General features: G+C 39.9%; 1 protein-coding gene across 1 annotated transcript; it reads right to left on the bottom strand.

Annotated features, from left to right (window-relative positions):
* Positions 1–461: 461 nt before the first annotated feature.
* On the bottom strand, positions 462–16,170 carry LOC101849910 (BTB/POZ domain-containing adapter for CUL3-mediated RhoA degradation protein 3). Its single transcript, XM_005093133.3, has 7 exons — positions 15,837–16,170; positions 10,752–10,840; positions 9,763–9,971; positions 7,320–7,573; positions 5,796–5,848; positions 4,374–4,572; positions 462–3,209 (listed from the first exon to the last, which is right to left on the bottom strand). The coding sequence occupies exons 3-7, from the start codon at positions 9,944–9,946 to the stop codon at positions 3,030–3,032; spliced, it is 870 nt and encodes a 289-aa protein (XP_005093190.1). The 5' UTR covers positions 9,947–9,971; positions 10,752–10,840; positions 15,837–16,170; the 3' UTR covers positions 462–3,029.
* Between the last annotated feature and the right edge of the window lie 68 nt (positions 16,171–16,238).

Here is a 16,238-nt window from a genome sequence, read left to right on the forward strand (position 1 = left end):
TAAGTGGAAAGCAGAAAATCTCATTTGTGCAAAGCCGACTCTTACGTCATTCCTTTCCTCTCATTTCATTGGCTTACAGAAAGTTACACCTCCTGCCATCAGCACAGTGTGCTTTCCACAGCATGATTGCATGAGTAGCGAGCCAGTTATGCCGCACGGTCAGCATCACTCCCCAACCCCCCTTCCTCCAGCCTCTCGTGGTGAGACAAGCATCACATTTTGGCTGTAACAACAATAACAAAGAAACGCCTATCTGCAGCCAGAAAGTGAAAGGCTGTAAAACCGGGTCTTTAGTTGAGAATGCAAAGTGCATTTGTTCACGATTCCAGTGTTGCGTGTTCCGAAGAAAACATAGGGACTGAAACTGGACCGAGCTTTATGTTCGAGATACCCCAGAATTCATGATTATCATGTTCGAGATTTGTGAACTCTACTGTGTAATGAACTGAAGAACAGTCTAATCCGATGTAACAATTAGTAAATTTTATTTCACATTACTATTTTTGGCATAAAAAAAACACAAATTGACCAACACAGGCACAGACAATCGCGGTCAGAGCCTGCCAGACAACAAGAGTCAAATATTTTGATTTTAATACAACACAGCTCGTTGATATAAAACCAGTACATGCATCAATGACAACATCATACAAACATCCACCAATATGGTGTAATGCATCGTGGTAGACCATATCAGACACATTAAAATAATAGTTTAACTTAATCCTATCTGTCTAACTAGCCCTTTTCTTACTATGGTAAGTTGGAACATAAAATCATAACCAGTAACAGGTTAAGACATTTTAGTCAAGAGAGAGTCAAAGAAATGTTTACATTATTCAGTCAAAATTCAGTCATACGGTATATAATAGTAAAAATATAGAAGTCATCGTTGGCATAACATCTAAGTATAATCATAATCACGATCTTTACTAAAAAAGTGACTCCCAAGATAATAAGAGTTCCAGTCCTAACTATACATTGTACTATAAGTGAGTCAGCAAGTCGAATAAGTCTACGCAGTTGGAATAGACCTAGGCCTACTTACTGTTCACATTGGTACTCTTTAAACTTTTAATATTAGTAATTACATGTAGTAGGTTTATAAGAGGTCTGACCAAGAAAAAAGTATTTTTTGCTTACACCACATGCAAAATTTTGTGCAGTTTAATATTTTTGTTCAAAGTTATTTACATAGGTGCAGTTGACATTGTGTTGCACTGTTGCCTCCATCTAGATCAACGAAGGGCACTCCACCCTCTCAAAGCAAATGCAGGCTTTTGTCACATGCTGTGTGTATTGCTGTCTACAGGCAGGCTCACCATGATCCTTACAGTCGAGAATCCGAGAGCCTAACCGCCACACCACTGATGCCACACATTGTCTGGAATGCATAATTTCGTGGCAATAACTGTCAGTGAAAGTAGACCTTTGATTGGTCAATCAAAATTAGTGCACTTACAGGTCATAATTTTTGACACAAACATGAAAGGTAGAACTGGTTGTGGCAAAAATCTCAGATTCAGAGTAGTTAGACTGGAACATGTTCCATATGGTACTTCCACTTCTACTCAAAAAAAAAAAAAAGAACCCTAAAACAAAGTTTAAAAAATCAAAGGTAGGCTTACACTTTGAAAAGAAGGCAGAATAAGATTTGTAACTTACTACACACTACACTCTTGCATGGAGGTACCGGTACAGGTAAGATTAGCCACACTCATGCATGGGAGTACCGCTAGGTAGGCCTACCAGGTATGAAAGAACCACCAAAAGTAACATCAATCATTTTCACCATATTGAACAGCTTCACCTAGAAGTAACCTAACAAGCCCTCCATCATAGCGAATGGAATACCAGTGGATACAACAGTATTTACTTTACAATGTGATCAAAATACATTAGAAATCTTTTCAGATTCAACAGCCAACACACATACACAAAGATGACCCGAAACACAAAAGTGTTAGCCCCAAAACGAACCACTACAGATGCACTTCTGATGAGGTTCACAAAATGCCGCAGCAATTCAATACATGTATTACAGATCATTGCACTTGAGCAGTACCGGTAGCTCAAATTTTCACTACAACATCATGACATGCTTCAAAGCAGTCAGTTCTTCACATGAATCAAAGGCCTATTTTACAGGCCTTCGAAACCATGGAGGTGCCTGCTCATAAATATAACACAATACACTTCGGTACACATTTCTCTCTATATAAATATGATGCCTTCATTTTTCATGAAGTCACTTCTCCTTCTTCACAACATACTCGGCTGTAGACATGGTGAGAAGATGAAACTCCAAAATTACACTTTAATTAAGGAGTCCTAATTTCAGAGTAGACAGTTCATACTTTCATAAATTTTCCAAAGGGTATTCAAATATTTCTCTCTTAACATTGTCGTAATTTGTGTACCAAATTGCATGTGAAAGCTCAAATTGTACAGGTACAAGTATCTGCCATTTAACATTTTTTAAAGAGCAAAGCACAACTGCTTACATGAACCATGTGTTGTATATAGAAGCGAGACGGCAAGGTCAATCCATTCAAATTAGGAGTCCAAACTTGCCAATAATACTGAGCAACTAGACACAAAACTCATGAAAGCACATAATGAAGATTTGAGTTAATTCATTTTACATGACACAAAAACATGCACGCTTGAAATTATTAATGTTTTGGTCAAAAATAACAATTAATTAAAATTAAAATACAAGAGCGTGACCTTCATTTCAAAACACATGAGCTGAGCAACAATAACGCCTAAAATATAAACACAAAAAATTGGTGAACTTCACAAAAAAAGTCAGAGGGCAATGCTTCACAAAATTGTCCACTCAATGTCAGGTCAGTGCACATCCAGTCAGTCCAAAGCATTCACATCATTCGTACACAGAGAAAGTCAATAAATAACAGACTAAGTAATTCTAAGAGCATCAACTTGCCAAGGTGTAAAAACCAACATCACATTCCCTTGATACCGGTATTTATTTTCAACTCAGATCTGTCTGTGGATACCAGTATCTATTTTCGTCTCAAAGCTCTGTCAAATTTCTCATCCTCATCATCGCTGTGGTACCCGTTTCCACGGTCACGGTAACCCCGAGTGGCCTGCATGAGCTCTGCGTCGGGTCCTTTCCCACGGTGTTCGTACAGCAGAGTGTTCAAAGTTTCTTCAAAGATGCGCGCCTCAGGAAAGTCAACCTGGGACAAACATAGCACAGAATTTTTTTTAAAACGGAAGTGAAAGAAAGTTTTCCTCAGTGAAAGCTGAAAAGGACAAACACCGTAATTCGTATCACATCACACCTGTCTATGTTCACATCAAAGCAATAAGTCTGAAACATATTGTGATTTGAATTTAGTCAAAGACAGTGACGTTCTCAGACGGTCTAGCTGAAAGACTAGCCAAGGGGCCAGGTCAATTTGCCTGCGCTTGAACAAAGTCCAAACTAAATGACCACTCAGTAGCTTACACTCAGTTTCAATTATCACTCGTGTCTGCAGTCTGACAAAATTAATCCAATTTGAGGAAAGACAAAAAGTCCCAAGCCAAAGAGATTATTTTTACGAGACTGATAGACCTTTGTATCTTTTGATTTAGTCCTAGCAAACATTTACACAATAATCTGATGTGAAGGTGGAAGACAACGCAAGCTATTACTAACCCATCAAAGCCAACACAAAGCATCACAAAATCAGCTGTTTGGTTTCTTGAAATACAAAATAGTGTCATAAAAAGTAAGTGTATGGGTTTAACGCCGTTATCAACAATATTTACAAATAGTAATTAAAGAGACGGGACCTCTGAATTGAACATCCATATCCGATAGAACCAATCCAAATGGTTTGAAAGTAATGAAAGCCTTGAAAACTCCACAAAACAACCTGAATTCAAGAATGCCCAGTCTGGCATTCGAACAAGGGCCATACACTCCACAGGTCAGCATAATACCAACTGAGCTAACTGAGCACCCATTTTTTTCAAATTTGCAAAGTGTACAGGAAAAAGAAAAACACAATAGTGACTTCATTGCTGTATTGAACCTACAACCTTTTTTTTTTCATTTACCAAAAGATACACGTGTCATGAATATTCAACCAAATACTGTACTCCCAAAAAAAAAAAAATGGGGTAAATGTGTTTAATGATTTAATGCCCACATCGACAAAATTTAGATAATTTACGAGGCAGGCTTTGACCCTGCCTGTCAGGCCCAACCCACATTGAGAACGATACAACATCCTAGCAGAAAGACCAAGATGTCGACTCTCTTATGTGCAATAGAGATGTACCTAATTGCTATACTATACAACAGATGCAGATTTTCTATACTGCCTGTGTACACAATGGACATCTTTACTGACCTTAGTGTGTTTCTTGTCAGTGCCATACACAATAGAGGTGCAGCACACTTCCCCAATCTTCTGACCATGCCCGTAAAAAGACCAGCAGCAGATCTCAGTGTTGCCCAGTGTGTCCTTCACAAACAGGATCCTGGTGCTGAACCGCAGACACAGCTTGTCAAACAGCTCCAGGTTCTTCAGGAAGTTATCATCAGACATACTGCAAGTGAACCACAGTAGTATGGGAACATTGCAGTTTTAAATAAAATTATATAATCCTATATATATGATTTCTTCTTTCTCAATAGTTGTTTTTTAAAATTTACTCAGGTTACAGCTTTTTCCTCCTTTTTATTTATAAGAGATGTCAACATCCATAATGATGTGAAAGATAATTGAGAGTCAAAGGTTCAAATTAAATACAACAGGGTGAGTTTCACTGCCTCTCTATTGCATTACATCTCAGCTCTTATAAAAAAGGACTAGACTTCCTCTCCATTCTTCAATACAACAGGCTTATAATTAAAATCGCTACAGAAAATTACAGACACTTTTGGCGTATATTATCATCTGCTTAGCATCAGATTACCAGAAGTGAGAAGTGGTGTGGAGCAAAATCACTCAGAACATAAATCTATATCATAGCTTGACAAGAACCTCATTAGCAAGGTCAACACCATCTCACTGTTCTGTGATAGGCATGGTCCTGCTGGGTGGTTGGAGGACACCACTGGTAGGTCCTACATGCTGATATATATATGCATTCAATCTCAATCTTGGTCTCAGCATACAAGACTTAGGGAGGATAATTGGCAGGTGCTCTGGTGTGGCTTGCTCATTCTTTCCTACCCAACATCTATCATCCTTATCTTTCCTCCCTTTTTCTTTTGTATTACTCTTTAGTAACACCTCAAATCTTCGACAGATACGTCATGGGATCAGTTTCTGTTTCAAGTGCCATAAAACTCTTCATAAAACTAAAAATGAAAAACTAAACAAGACTTTGATAAGCCACTTTGGCCTTATGAAGGTTGGCCATTAAGGAGTTTCAACTACATCCACCAGTCAGAAAGAAAGTTGTGTCTTGTGTCCTGGACACCTTTCCTCACCAGCACGTAGGTCCATTGGAAGAGCTCACAGCATTGTGATAGTTCACACATGGGCACATAGGTCATTCCCTAGAAGTGCTTACAGTATTGTGATAAACTGATATAAAAATATGCCTATGTCCAGCTATATGGTTACTATGGTAACCACTTTAAAACATTTCCATGTTGTTCTGTTTCTGCCCATGATACTTACATATCCTGGACATAGAAATTATGCATTTCTTTTTTTTTTTTATTAACAAGTTTTGGGGAAATAAACCCAAAGATCAAAAAGCCAAACTAAAAATTCAGTTAACTTGAACACCCAACAGAAATAATATAAAACTGCACCAACCTTGTGTAGGAATATTTGTTGTTGTGCCTGTTACAGTTCAATTTGACCATCGGCTGAAAAAAACAAAAAAACAGAGCAGGTTGGTCAAACAAGGCCTGAAACATTGCAATGTATTGACAATTGAAGGAATACAGTTATGTCACGACATGGTGGAATCAGGCGCTCATCAATTTTTGGGCATGTGGGGCTATTGTAATGTTATCATCTGAAAACTTATTCATTTGCCTTGCTGTCAATGAAAAAAGTATCTATCTATCTTGAATAAGTGTCAAGATGCTTGCCATAGAAGAAGGTGGGGTCAAAGATACTCCACTACCAAGATATTGCACTTGTTCTTTGGGCTTTTGTCCGTGTCGTGGCGGGCCCCTCTTTGCCACATAGTCACATAGTGCGTGATGGGCTACGTCACTAGGCGACGCGACGCTGGTTTCGTCGCCAACTGCTTGGAGTGTGTGTGTGTGTATGTGTGCGTATATTATATATATATATATATATATATATTATAAAATGAGTATATATATATATGTGTGTGTGTGTCTGTGCGTGTGTGTGTGTGACCACGAGAATTGCTGAGATAGTCTAAAGATAACACAAATTAACAAAAGGAAAAATGGGGGAGGTGCTGTGAATGAGAAGGAAGAAAAGAAAACTGAAAATCAACAAACAAAAACAAAGAAAATTATTTAAAGACTTCAAGTGGCAAGGTAATTACTTACTTGAATGCTACAGGTGTTGAACGTTCATCAGTTCGAAAACAAACATCATATGACTATGATCGACCGATCGACCAGGGTTATAAGACTAAGACATCGAATTGGATAACAATCAGGTGATAGAGAGATGGGGGAAGACGAGGAAGAAAGAACAAGTATTTGGTAGGCCATGTCAGGCCAAAATACCACAATAAATTGCAAACGGAGATGATAGCAATAATTATTCATCCTGTAAACAAGATTTATTAGCATTAAAATCGACAACACGAGAGAAAAATCTTTGAAATGCAGCGAAAATGTTCACGTTCTGTCTATCTGTATGCAGTGTAAACAATGGCATGCGAAGGGAACTCCCCGTCGTTGCTACCGGCTCGGTGAATTAAATTTACGGTCCGGTCACGTGACGGAAGAGGCCAACCGGTATTTGGTACTGGGTCTTTAAACATACCTAAACAGGTCTCCGGAGTTGTTCCGTAAGAAAACTAAAGTGCAATAATCGAATAGTTCTTATCATGGCCTTTCCAACAATACCAAACTTGATTACCTTGTAGCCACAGAGAGCGTTGTTGTCATGGGGTCAAGTTTAGCCTTTCCCAACATTTTGTTTGAATTTTTTTGCCCCCTCTACTGCTTTCAAATACATTTTTATGTATGTTAGAGGTCTCTTTAGGCCTTGGGACCTTCACAAAACGGATGTCCAAATATTCAAATTTCCACATTTTTTCGCAAATACCCAATTTTCTAGGGGATCGAGAACCGCGGATTCATAAATTTTCAACAATCTGACAGACCCAAAAAACATTCGACCTACCTTTGTCATTTTGGCAATGAGCATCTGTTCTTCCCGTGATGAAGTGATGAGTGGCACCTGACAAATGGGCTCAGGGTCTCGCACACTCAGAGCTTCCTCCACTTGTCTGATGAGCTCCTGCACACAGTAGTACTTGGCCTCCTGGAGAAGCTCATTCAGCTCCCGACAAGATTCTGGCAGCATGATGGACCCGTCCCTCAAGTAAGACAGAATGGTGCCGAAATGTTTTCCACATCGGTCAATGAGGACCCAACCTGGGGAAAAAAAATTGTTAAAACAAAGTCATGATCTCCACTGCTGCATCTCTAAAATGGTCAGACAATGACATCCTGTAAGCAAATGAGAACTCTCATTAACCCTTTAAGATTTTGTCCCGGATAAATGTTCACCCGATTAGTGCATTCCCACGCAGTGTTCCCCAGAAGATTCCGGATCAGTCAGTCATCCTGCTCGGCTAACAGCATTTCGTTTCATGCGGGGGTCAGCAACTGTGCGCTAAAATGTAAGCACGTCGGTCTGCTTGTGCCTGTGTGCCCTTCTGGAACTTTCTGTGCTGTTTTGAAACATGAAGCGTAGGTACAGAGATGTTCATCCAATGAAATATGAGCATTTCGACCTAGTAAGACACTTGAGGAACTCGAAAGGATATTCAGGAAATAAGACTTTCATCTTTCAATGCAAACACTTTAACACCTTTTCACGCTTTTCAAACAAGCTCATTTTTACACAAAACGCTGTGTTCTGATGCAAATAATCATATTCGATGGTTTTTAAAATCATTGCCCTACCAGAGGGAGAAATTTGAGAGCAACCAAATGAAATTTATCCCCAGCTGTTCGCAAGTTCATAACAGGTGTGAAATCTGGAAAACTGGAAAAGTTATTTGATTTGGTGTAACTTCCACTGTCAGCGTCTGATCAACTGACGAGGGGATAAGGGGTTTATTCATGCGGCCGTAACACTTATTCATAGATCGCATCAATTTGCTATAAAGCATGAGTTAACATTTTTTTTTCATTTTATCTGCTGCTTATACCCTTTTGGGTGTCACGGGAGGAAAAAGACGTCTCTCTGCCACAAGCTGGAGAGCTTGGGTCAGGGGGCAGTCATGAGTTGTTAGTGTTTCCCTGACGCCATCTATCCCGGTCTTTCTCTGTCATCCTTTCGCCTTGTTGCCATTGGATTGTTTTATGTAGGCACGTTGTGCTGGACGGTGTGTTGGTAATCGCATGAGATGTTTGAACATTTGGAGTCACGGCGCAGTGGAATCAGGCGCTTGTCAATTTTTGGGCAAATCGGATTATTGACGTCACCTGAAAGCTTATTCATTTGCCTAGTTCTGTAGGAAAAAAATACTCATCTCCCTTCAATAGAAATTGAGATATTCGCCATTGAAGAAGGTGGGGTTGCCTGGTTTCTGTGGTAAAATAATCCAGAAAATGGCTGCCAAAGTCTGCCAAAGTTTAGTAACTTAAATAGCTTGAAAGTCCTTGAAAACTGAAAAATTACACATTCTGTGACTTAAACCAATGTTTTTCAGTAAAATTCACTGTGTTTTTACATGAACATAAAAGTTTTGAGCCAAAAAAACTAAAACTCAATAAAAATTGCCAAACAGGCGGAAAAAAACCTGTTTCTTCGATTTCATTCTTTTGTAGAGCGCCTGATTTCACCACGATGCCTCACATTTGATTCTTTGGTGTTGGATGTGATGCATGACATCATTTGCACAATTTCTCTGACTAATTTCCTGAGTTTCCAATTTTGTCTCACCTGGTCTTGTTTACTGCTTTTCTAAGACATTGAATTTCATATGTTGTAATTTTCTGGTCCAATGTCTTGTTCGTGGAACTAACACAGTAGAAAAAATGTAACTTACTGTACATCTTCCTTAACACTAAGAGTTACAGTAATGAGTTGGTCCTTTTTGAAAAACACTCTTGTGTTTAAATTCTAAATGTGTGTGACTTAATTCTATTGCTAAATCTAATAACTTTAGAAAAATATATATACTTTTTATAAAGTTTATATTTCATGCTCAAAAAGACTTTTTAATGGGCTTCTTTCAAGTTTCTAAAGAAGGAAGAAGATGAATGTGAGGTTCTTGAACCGGTTTGACAAACAACAGCAGTTGGAGGATGATCTAAAGCCAACAACATAAAAAAGTCTATAACCCAAACAGATGAAGGAATTTTGTTGGGGACAAATACCACAGATGATAACAAGGAAATACAGAGTAGCACAGAAAACTTGAAGATGTGAAAATCGTATTCAATACAGCTCGAATAATATGCTATTCCCCTACTAAAACACTCTATATTTTCCTTGTATTGACAGCACTGTTTTCTCAAACACCTGTACAAATATGTCAAGCATCTCGTTTCGAAAAATAGAGAAGTAGTAAAAAACAGTTATGTCTGCCACTGCTGCCTCTTCCACCTACCTTCCACGTCGTGCAACACATCCATTCTGCCACTGAACATTGCACGCAGCATCGTGTCCTGCTTACATAGTGTGTCGATGGTGCTCAGGTGCAGGGTGCCACCTACGTTCAGTTTCACATATTTAGAGTCGGACTTCGCCCGTACTGCTTGGGTGGCCAGTGCTTGACTGGCTGCCCCAGACATTCCAGACTTATCACCAGACTCCTCACTGAAAATGTTTGACAGACAAATAAGCTATGCTATTTAAAGTTTCCAAATGGCCAATGGCTAATCAAATTGCACGAATAATATTGGTACAGAGCCCTGGTACATGCAGTAAACTTACCACAATAAGTATCAGTGTATCCCTCTGAGGGAAAACACAACTTTTTATAACCCACAACTACAAGAGTATTTATATATATACAATATTTTCATTAACAGGCGGGGGCATTTTAACGATGTTGCTTTAAAAACATACTTAACCTTGTAATGATGAAAATTATGAACCTCATTTAGTAAGGTTTAAGATTAGTTCTTTTGTCCTTTAAGTCATTCTAAAACACAGTTTATAAGTCATGATAAGTGCCGCAGAGTAGAGACTTCAGAGTTAGAGACTGGAGTAACAATAACATACAAAGAAAGGGAGGCGAGACAATGACAATTGAAGATTCATACAAAAGAAATAGAAACAAACTGCACAAGAATGCCCACCAACCACCCGCATCTTTAGTTTAGTGAGAAAAAGTAACTAACTGCAAATGTAATTATAACTTGACTGGTTGACCAGTTCAAGACCTGTTCATTGGAATCAACACTTTTGCCCTTCAATACCCACCACAAGAAAAGATAAGAATCATATTGATATTCACATGACATTAAAAAGTTTGTTTAGTCTCCACTTTCTTGAACGGGGGGGGGGAGAGCCAATCACAAGACAAGGATCACACTGACATGTCAGTAGGATAAATACTAAGCTGTGCAGTTTCCACTTCCTTTGTCAACTTACCAAGTATCAATGTTGATTTTTCCCCAAAGTTCCACAGCAAGCCGGTTTCCCTCCAGTGTGTCAGTCAAGTTGTAAGTGAAGCCCACTTACTGAAATTGAAATATATAGACATTTTCAGTTTGTTGTTAATGAGAAACTAAATTCACAGTTATTGTTGGGAGAGTATACAGATCAGGTAACCGGAAAGAAAGTCATGAAGTATACAGACCCGGTAAGGGAAATCTTTTGTGATGTCGGAAAGTTTCAGCACGCTCTTGGCTCAGGGTTGACCTAGAGGTTCTTCTATGGCCTAGGTTTAGATCTAGACAGACATAAATCTTAGATCTAGTTTCGAGGCTTAGATCTAAATGAGGATTGCCGATGTATTTGCGATGAACGATAATTTTTTCTCCGTTTTCGAGTTGGAGGAATCAATAAGACAATTTGAAAAGAACAATGTCATCTAGGCCTATTGTCAATCGAGCAGTCATCTCTCTCTCTCTCTCTCTCTCTCTCTCTCTCACACACACACACACACACACACACACATACATGTACACACACACCACCGGACCAAGTCTGGGCACTGAAACTTTGCGATATCACAAAAGATTTCCCTACCGCGTCTGTACTCTTCTTGACTTTGTTCTCAGTTACCGGGTCTGTCTACATTTCGTTGTTGCTAATCGAATCATTCTCTGAATACTAGATCTAGATCTATTACTGTACTGTATAGTCCAGGGGCGAAGGCTGACTTGTTTGACAGGGTAATCAAAGTGAGAAGGGAAAAGATATAGGGCCTCGGGATATCCCACAAGAATCTTACTCGAGGCGGCAACACTGCGTTGTGAATGAAAACAAATCCTGAATTCATGTTGTATGCCATGTTCAACCGTTAAAATAATCGGGAAAGTATCTCATTAAATATTTAGTCCAACAAACATTAAATTTATCTTTAGATGTGAATACACAAACACAGAGCAGAGAAGCAGAGAAGCAGAGATGTCAGTTCTACATACAACACCAGAGTGTCTAAACTCTTTGTAGAACATGACAATTATTAATTTTTTATTTCACAGTTGGCTGTTTTTTGTCTAGCATTTCGCGGCCAGGAGCCGATGTCATAATCGAAGTCACGATCTGGTTATAGGACGGTAAAAAGTCGGGAGAAAAAAAAGAACTCTCAACAGTCAAGATGTTAAATTAGGAGTTAGATCTAGTTCCCCTCACATCTGTGAGGTAGACTCGACAAGTGTAATAATTTGCTTACATAATCAGAGCTTGTGACTGCTTGGCTTATATAACTGTGGCCCGAAAGGAGTGAACAGGGTATATGTGGCAATGAAACAGCTTTGAATGCCCTATGTATACATGTTCCCTTCAACTCTTTTGGTAGACTCTTCCAGCGTCACTGTAAGCTTACTTTTAATCAAAGCTTGCGGCTGCTTTTGTAAGTTTTTGTAAAGTGTTTTACGGCGCTCGCAACTGCATAGGTCATATGAGCGCGCGGGACACACCTAATATTTTTAGTTGGTAGGAAATTTCGAATTTTGCCCGGGTGGCGGCCGAAGCCTACTCTTATCGATTTTAGACCACCAAGGGATCTTTAACGTGCGCAACTTACACACGGGCCCTCCGAGATTTTTCGCCCTTGTCCGAGAAGGCTAGGTGTAGATCTTTCCTACCAGAAGATCAGGGGTGTGGCAGAAAGACAGCAGTAAAGAGGAGCCAAGGAGTAGCAGTAGAAAGGCTGCAGAAAGAGTCAGGAGCCCAGAGGAGGGGGCAAAGGAGGTGAGGGGGTGGGGGCAGAAAGAGGAGACGAAAGCAGACGACAGAATATTGCTAGAGAGCAGGAAAGGAGGTGAAAGAGACAATTTTAGAGAAGAAAATTGTTCGGTCGCTACCCGGATTCGAACCCGGGACCTTTGAATGAGAGGCCAACACCTTAACCTCTAGGCCACGAGAGCCCCCTGCGGCTGCTTATGGAGTGGCCCGATAGGGGTGAACAGGCTATTTCTATTTAATTTATGAGGTTTACGTTTATAGGCGAATTTGACTGCGACAATGTTTCAAAATTAGGAAGGGAAGCAGTGATTATTAGATTAAATATATTGAGCCTTCGCCACTGGTATAGCCTGAAATCTGAAAGACTGTTACTAACATGCCTGAAAGTCTAATATTAGTATTATCAGAATCATTATCCTCTGTCTGCTTTCAACATTCTTAGAAACAAAAAGTACCAAAAAATTAACTGCAGTGGTATTTAATATAAATATGACAAAAAAAGCCAATGAGCCCAATGTAGCAGTGTTGGACCCAGACCCAATCCTGCAATACTAATGGCCACCTCTATTCTCACCCCGGATGAGAATAGCGCTGGCGAGTCTTTTGGCTATTCTCACCCGGTGTGCGTTCACCGTTATAGCCTAGGCCAACCAGTGAAGCGTTCACCCTGAACCACAGAATTCTACACTGTGATATAACTGAATTGTAGAATTCTGTGCCGTGAACAAACATTCTAGATCTATTACTACTGTTAGTGTAGCCTAAAAGCGTGCAATTTTGTCTGTGGGCAGTGGAGAGAGAGAAAGAGAGGAGTAGCACGAGAACTTCTAGGCAAAACGAAATGGCGACCCGCGTAGTTCGGCTTGATTCGGAAAGTTAACTAGCCGTAGCATCTTTGTAGACGACCAAATTGATTTAGTTTTGTTTTTTAACATCATTTTTTAACTATGTTTTGGTCAATTTGATCGTCCACACCGATAGACAGTACATTCAGAAAGAGACAGAGAGAGAGAGAGGGGGGAGGAGTAGATCTTGCGAGAACTTCCGGGCAGAACAAAATGGCAACCCGCGTAGTTCGGCTCGATTCGAAAAGTGAAATAGCCATGGCATCTTTGAAGACTATCAAATTAGCTTACTTTTGTGCTATAATGTAATTTTTTCTTGGCTTTTATCAATGGTAGTGTCAATTGATACCGAGTGACGCGGTGGCAATTGACAAAATACTTTTTGTCAATTGCCACTGAGTAAATTGGAGCTCTTTTGCGTTGTGGTGGGTAGATCTAGCTTATTGTGCTCGAATGCTCGGTGTTGTGCGTTCGCCTCTCTGTCCCTCTGTGTGTGTGTGTGTGTATGTGTGTGTGCGTGTGTCTTTTCCTGACCCCCGTCCCCCAATTTATGTTCCTCGATATAACGTGCATTTCTGCTTGAGTTTGTGTGCATTTGTGACCTTCTACTTCTAGAATTGCCTGTGTTGGTTCTGCACCAAAGTGTCAGCTAAGGCTAGCCTAGATCTAGGCCTACGTCTCATTGAAAACACGCGAAGTTGGTACCGTAGCTCTAGACAAGATGCTCGTCCAATGAAATTAGTTGAAAACAAATTGACCTGGAGACATATATTATAATGCTAAAGATAGTGTTGTTTTCAGACTTGACACCGCTTCACTCTGTGGCAATTGACAAAAAGTCAATTTTTGTCAATTGCCACCACGTCACTCGGTGGCAATTGATGCTACCTTTATCAATTTGATCCTCCACACCAAAATGAGGAAAAACAGGTCTTGTTTAGCAATGCCAATGAAAATTTAAATTTTCACTTTTGTCCCCTTTTTTTTGGTACTTAAGAAAGAATTTTCAATTCTAAGAATTATGCTTCTTGAATTTTGAGAATTGGTTCATAAATAAAAAAAGTTATGGGGTTGTAAAGGTCGGCAAAATATGGATGACCCACATATAGGAAAATACTCCTAAAAAGTGGACCACGCAGTAGCAGATTCTGTAAGAAAATCGACGATATCTCGGTAACTAATCGGAGTGTTCGAGAGAAACTTGGCTACCCGATGTGTTTTTGAGTGTAGAAATCATTTCTGCAGTCATATTTACTACCAATTTCGTCGCTATTTTGTTATAATTAAAATTGTGGTGTACATATTACGAGTTTGCGAAAAAGGGGTGTCGGGATGAGTCCATTTTATTTATAGCATCGTATCACAACATGGGATCTTTAAGAATATATGTCGGCGGCGTGACTAAATAATTGCAAAGCTTTTTATGATGACTTTAGACCATGCCAACCTTAAAAGATAAGTTAATTCGATCTAGCATGCCGTACAATTAAAAATTCTTTTCCCCCGTTGAGACGCGAACACCCCGAGACGAGATAACCTCGCCTCGGAATACCCCCATAGCGATGTTACAGGGGAATAGAGAGAAAAACAACCGGATGCGCGCGCCCGCCATTGCCCTATTTCAAGTGACCAATGAACGGGCCCGGAATAGTCTTGTGGGGATTTGTAGGTCACATACATTTGCCACGAGAGTGAGGGGAAAATGGCCGGTCTCCGTGCGAAGCCGCTTTGGATAGGGGGGTAGTCGTGCATTTATGATCAGGTCTAAACAACTACTAGACACAGAACGTTCAAATTTGAGCACACTATAGAGGATAGATAGATCTATTACCATCTCGGCGTTGAAATTCAAACTCCTTATAGTTTTCGGTGTACACGATACGAAAGTGTTCCCGACACCAAAAGTATAGGTTAATTTATGTGTACGAACTTCAATGTCCACATATCATTAGTTTGCCCTATTTTCTGATTGGTTGCCGAGTTTCATTCGGATTGGTTCGGAAATAGAGCAGACCGAGGTTGACAAAGTTAGTCACCTACGCTTCGGCCGGGTCCGCAAAATCGCCCGTAAACGGGGACCAAATTTTCGCCTCGCGGGAAAGCCCGATTGGCATTGCTATCTTGTTTCACAGCGGGTGAGAATAGCCTACGCTGGCAAGTCTCACCCGGGGTGAGAGGTAGATCGTATTTTTATTCTCACCCCGGGTGAGGATAGCCACTTCCATACTAATATTATAAGTAGATCTAGATCTAGAATCTAGACTAGATCTACATCTATATCTAGATCTAGATCTAGAATCTAGTAGTAGGAGTCTGTCACTTCAAACGAGTTTTTGACTCCTATGAGTGAGCCAGGGGTGAGGGGTGTGAGGCCATACAATCATGAAGACCACAGTAACACTTATTATTGTAGATACCATATTCGTCAACTTCCTTTAATATTTCATATAAAAATATTTAATCTCGGCCGACCTACCTCCCTACTCTTCTTAATTCTGGTTCAGGTTCGGTTTTAGTTGCACAGGCAGGCGAGCCACAATGGCAATCGCAATGGTGTTCCTGAATGGCCCTGAATCCTGTCAATCAAAGTATACCGTTGGTGTGGTTGCCTCAAATATAATTACATCACTAAAGTGATTTCACTAGAACACGCTGCATGAATACAAAAACAAATAGATCTACATTGACTGAAATTGCAGAAATCGTCCACCGAATTCTGAAAGGGAGTGTAATGTAAACACAGTCGACTATCACACTCAATTATTAGTTTAGTCATTGACGTCACTGACAACACGGAAGTAAGCTTGGCAAGGGGCAGGGCAGCCTGGACTGTTGAAGTCGTATTGATTTATTTTCGCTATTTATGAAAAAGGCATAA

The sequence above is a fragment of the Aplysia californica genome, unplaced genomic scaffold (genome assembly GCF_000002075.1).
Source record: "Aplysia californica isolate F4 #8 unplaced genomic scaffold, AplCal3.0 scaffold00058, whole genome shotgun sequence".
NCBI lineage: Eukaryota > Metazoa > Mollusca > Gastropoda > Aplysiida > Aplysiidae > Aplysia > Aplysia californica.

Excerpts from the sequence above, each read along its gene's own strand:
- LOC101849910 (XM_005093133.3), bottom strand. The coding sequence starts at position 9,946 with ATGTCTGGGGCAGCCAGTCAAGCACTGGCCACCCAAGCAGTACGGGCG. Across the intron at positions 5,849-7,319 it reads TCATTGCCAAAATGACAAAG|CCGATGGTCAAATTGAACTG; the intron begins GTAGGTCGAATG and ends TGTTTTTTTCAG. Across the intron at positions 3,210-4,373 it reads CTGACAAGAAACACACTAAG|GTTGACTTTCCTGAGGCGCG; the intron begins GTCAGTAAAGAT and ends TGTTTGTCCCAG.